General features: G+C 46.9%; 2 protein-coding genes across 2 annotated transcripts; both read left to right on the top strand.

Moving 5' to 3' along the window:
* The first annotated feature begins 153 nt into the window (after window positions 1-153).
* Window positions 154-1,167, top strand: SARC_10683 (hypothetical protein). Its single transcript, XM_014295268.1, has one exon. It carries the CDS (start codon window positions 215-217, stop codon window positions 482-484), a length of 270 nt encoding a protein of 89 aa, XP_014150743.1. The 5' UTR covers window positions 154-214; the 3' UTR covers window positions 485-1,167.
* A 713-nt stretch (window positions 1,168-1,880) lies between these two features.
* SARC_10682 (hypothetical protein) lies at window positions 1,881-3,436 on the top strand (the record flags this gene model as incomplete). The annotated part of the gene is made up of 1 exon (XM_014295267.1): window positions 1,881-3,436. The coding sequence occupies exon 1, from the start codon at window positions 1,886-1,888 to the stop codon at window positions 3,434-3,436; it is 1,551 nt and encodes a 516-aa protein (XP_014150742.1). The 5' UTR covers window positions 1,881-1,885.
* Between the last annotated feature and the right edge of the window lie 1,341 nt (window positions 3,437-4,777).

Here is a 4,777-nt window from a genome sequence, read left to right as displayed (position 1 = left end):
TAGGGGTGTGAATTTGAAATTAGATTGTAAGAGCAGCACTAGTTATGCGCTATTACTCTAGGAATAAATACCTCGGAGCAGCTAATTAATGCTGCCTTACTTCTTACTCCAAAGTCCTATCTTATGCTGCTCAAAGCAGTATACATGGGACATGGGAAGTATATACTTCCCTCATACTATATTTCCTTCTTTACGAATAACATCGTTAAGAAGCATGGCCCCTCTGAAAAAAACTACCAAAAACCATATCATCGAAATGGCAGACGACAATCGCGTGGAACATGAAGAGGCAGACGGAACCAATCCATCTAGACTAACTCATGCTCAACGAAGACAAGCTGCTGAAGATATCTTCGATCATATTGAGCAACAAGGGTACGCGTCCTTTAAGGAGGGACCCGAGTCAGTACATAGTAGAACTCCGGGTACCTATAGCAGGAATTACTACTACAGAGTGCATATCGATTATAAACGAGTGTCATAAGGATTCTATGGGGGGTTGGAGTACCGGCAGACCCAAGGGCATTAATAACTCATCTTGAATCCGGGAAGTAAAGTTCCCAAAGGGACTGAAGGGAAATCCAATCGATGTGCCGGATTGGTATCGAGGTCAACAGGAGTGAGTTCAAAAGGAATTGAAGTACCCCTGACCTGGGCCAATCATCTAGCCTTTGGTCTCAAGCAAATTCACTTGGGTGGGTTTCAACCCAATCATCGAGAACAAGCGTACATCGGACTCATCTTGGAAGTCATTGAAGATCAGGTACGTGCTGCAGAATTGATACGCATTCGCGTTCAGGAGGGGCCAGCTCTCGCTCACGTGATAGAGAATGAAGTGCGTCCCACCTACAATAACAATACCACCATTGTTGGACTAGTCAAGGCCGCAAAGAAAAGTCAGCACAAATTGAGTCTTGTCAGAGGGAAGGTAGAACCAAGGCCGATAAGACTGCCGAAGACAATTGTAAGGGTGATTCAAACGAGAAACCGGACAAGCCCTAGATGTAAGCCTGCTCTGTACCTCCAAGTTAGGAAAGCTCTCCCAGTATGGAAGGCACAAGACGCCCAAAATATCTACTTCAGGCAATCAAATACGGAGCTCGACCAGCATGGTGGGCGAAAGGCGCTCCAGCGCCATCACAACAGGGTAGATGTATCAGTGTTCCGGAGGCGTCGGACGATATGATTTTGACGGAACTAATGCGACTACAGAAGGCGGGGGTGATACGCAGATGTCAGGAATCAGAAGCTTATCTGATTTATCCGGTATTCGTGATCCCCAAATCCGACGGGATCAGGGAACTGCTAATACTCAGCCCAACCAATATAAACCAACACGCGGAGAAGCAACACTTTCGCGTGGAAGGCTTGGAACGACTGTCAGAAGTTGCCCGCCCGGGGGATGCATCTATGTCGGCCGACGTAAATAACGGTTTCTATGCGTTGGTTGTGGCCGAGCCGAGGTATTGGCAGTTCAGGGACAACAAGGGGGATTTATGGTGCTTTCTAGCACTACCAATGGGGGCAACATTCAGCCCCTATTTGTTTAACAACCTAATAGACGTATTTCGCAAGGTCACACGGGACAAGGGATTACGGATAATACTTTCTGTCGACGACCTATAACTTTTCGTGGGGCGTCGACGCCGACTATGGAAACACAATAAATTTATATATCGACTCCTGGCCTCTCTAATCCTTACTCTAGCGTCTTTCAAGGGATATTGTATAACCCCAGTATTTCGGCTACAGCATTTGGGAGTCATAATCGATCTAGAGAAGAACAGCATAGAAATGAACCGCCAGCTCAAAGAAAAGCTCTTGTTACTGGGGAGTCAAATCAGAACGCAAGGCCTACGCAACCAGCGACGAGTGAAAACCAAATATGGCAATCATACTGAGGTTGCCTCCAGCGGGCAAGCTTCTCCACTCTCAGATTGCGGCCTTTCATCGCGGATTTGCAACAGCTGTGGAACAGAGGAATCCAGGTCTGTCTATCTGGCGCAGCATTCCAGAAAATAGAGAAAGTGAATCTGCTAATTTCGATATTCCAATCCCGAAAGATATGGCTGCCGAATCATCAAGCAACAATCACCTCAGATTCATCCAAGATAGGACTCGGCACATCCTTACATCACCAGGAGACGACAACGGTGTTTGTCGGCGTATGGAGATCGACCAAACAACGATGGCCAATAGCAGTTTTAGAAGTAAATACACTCGTTTTAGCGTACGAATACTGCCACAAAAGTCAAGGTATCGGCGTCATACCACTACTATGTTTGACAGATTCCAGCACCGCCCTACACGCACTCAGAAAGCGGTGCAATCAATCAAAGCTAATGAATGCACAGCTACGGAGGTAAGTATGGTTCTGTCATCTGCAGTCAGTGATGTGGCCGGTATCGTTGGGGTATATGCTGGGCAAGCTGAGCCTGGCGACCGACGATCTCTCCCGGATGGGGAAGCTCCTAGAGTACCGCTGGACCGTGCGTTCGTCCGATATACTCCATATTTGTCATCTGCAGTCAGTGATGTGGCCGGTATCGTTGGGGTATATGCTGGGCAAGCTGAGCCTGGCGACCGACGATCTCTCCCGGATGGGGAAGATCCTAGAGTACCGCTGGACCGTGCGTTCGTCCGATATACTCCATATATTCAACAGCTGGCAGATTCGGCCAGATCCGTCGAGGAGAGAATACCCAGCCAGCTATTACTTCAGCAAAGCACACCAGGGACACGATACTTTTACCACGCCGTACCACAACAAATGGGAACAATCTCTCGAACTTCTGGCTACACCGGAAACAATGTTGGGCAAAATCTTCTCTCAACTAGACAAACAACTCCAGAAGGCGGAAATAATAGTCCCAGTATGGAAACGGGCAATTTGGTGGCCACACATTCGTCGCAATACATCCGACCGAATTACTTTGGAGCAAGGTGCCGTACACTATCCCAATCACATCGCCAACGAGCTGGGTATAGATTATCCTCCCACACGCCTATACGCCGTAGTTCTATACGAACCACCGGGCAGCAAACCAACTCCACTGTTGCACTAGACTTCCTGTGTCAACAGATAGCAAGTGGTGGCCTGACCGAAGGCACACGCAACATTTATACACATGCGATGAGGATCTGGCATGAGTACCACACAGCTAACCGAATTCTTGCCCAACTACCGTCCTATGAATATTTACACAGTTTCCTGCAATACTGCTTCTATAAGGGACACCACCCAGACCAAGTACGCCAGAACGAGCAGCGATCAACAGCACCGCACACGCACAGGGACAACCAGTTCTCCTCGACAGACAAAGGACACAGGCCATCCAAGATTACGTATCTATGTGGAATTCGCATCACTCGAAGTCAACGGTCGATCAACCGAAGATTCCAGCCGATTGGATCGATCCGGAATTTCGTGCGCTGATCACAACATTCTGACTTGTTGGTGCCCGACGTGATTCAAACGAAACATTTGGTCCGGACTCGATCGCTTTCACACCTGCCAACCGTACAATTCACGTGGATCTCCGCAAGAATAAACGTGAAGACCGGTCAAGCATTCTCAAGACAATTTCAAAAACATTGGACGCCAGCACATTCGCGTTCTCGAGATTTGTGTTTACCTGCGGCGCACCAGGTCATACCACTACGTCTCAACCAGCTGCATAATCACAAGAGTATTCTCATCATACGGGAATATTTTCATCGGGCGGGCATCAGCAGGGCACTTGTCACAAACTCAGCACGTGCAATGGCACGCTTTCCGCCGCGGGTTGGCTCAGAGTCTTTGTACAGGAATTGTGTTTACCTGCGGCGCTCTAGGTCATACCACTACGTATCAACCAGCTGCATAATCACAAGAGTATTCTCATCATACGGGAATATTTTCATCGGGCGGGCATCAGCAGGGCACTTGTCACAAACTCAGCACGTACAATGGCACGCTTTCCGCCGCGGGTTGGCTCAGAATCTTTGTAGCTTGCCAGTACCAGACGACCTCATCGTTGGACTCATGAGCATTGAACAAGCATCCACCATATCGGTCGATCAAGACCGTAACCGCTGCCAACCGATACTTCAATAGATGTTTTCTACCGAGCCCACTTCCAAACGGTGGGGACTTTCAGTAGTTATAGAAACAAACACTAATATAGCAGATACTTTTCCATATAGTATTGTGGACTTAAGAGTGGAGTATAAGAGCAGCACTAGCTATGCGCTCCGAGTAATTACTCTACGAGTAATAACTAATTAATGCTGCCTTACTTCCTACTCCAAAGTCATATCTTATACTGCTCAAGGCAGTATATATAGGACGTGGGAAGTATACACTTCCCTATCCTATATTTCCTTCTTTACCCACCGGCATTCACCCTTTTCATCCTATATTTCTCGTATCAAATCTTTATCCACCGTTTCTCAACATTAGGAACCAAGTTTCACATCACCCCTCACAATTCGGGCACGCCTGATTAAGTACCGAGCCCCAAAGATGTACGTGATGTTATTTGTGCCCGTAAGGTTTCCCAGTCGTACCCGTAAGGGTTCTCAATCTTCGGCAGGGAAATCACGTCTCACGCAAATCGTAAAACAACTTGACCTAATCACCGTCTCCAATTTCAATATAGCTCAAGTCCAATACACAGCAAAGACATAGTCCTGTAAGTAATCAATCATTGTATATATAGGTAGACGAGAGCCCAAATAAACTATATAAAACAAATACTATATATATATATATAATATATATATATATATATATATA

This window comes from Sphaeroforma arctica (assembly GCF_001186125.1).
Source record: "Sphaeroforma arctica JP610 unplaced genomic scaffold supercont1.1349, whole genome shotgun sequence".
NCBI classification, from domain to species: domain Eukaryota; class Ichthyosporea; order Ichthyophonida; genus Sphaeroforma; species Sphaeroforma arctica.
The sequence above is the reverse complement of the archived record's forward strand: the minus strand, read 5'-3'. Positions and strand labels throughout refer to the sequence as shown.

Bases quoted from the DNA above. Each gene is read 5' to 3' on its own strand.
- SARC_10683 (XM_014295268.1), top strand. From the start codon at position 215: ATGGCCCCTCTGAAAAAAACTACCAAAAACCATATCATCGAAATGGCA.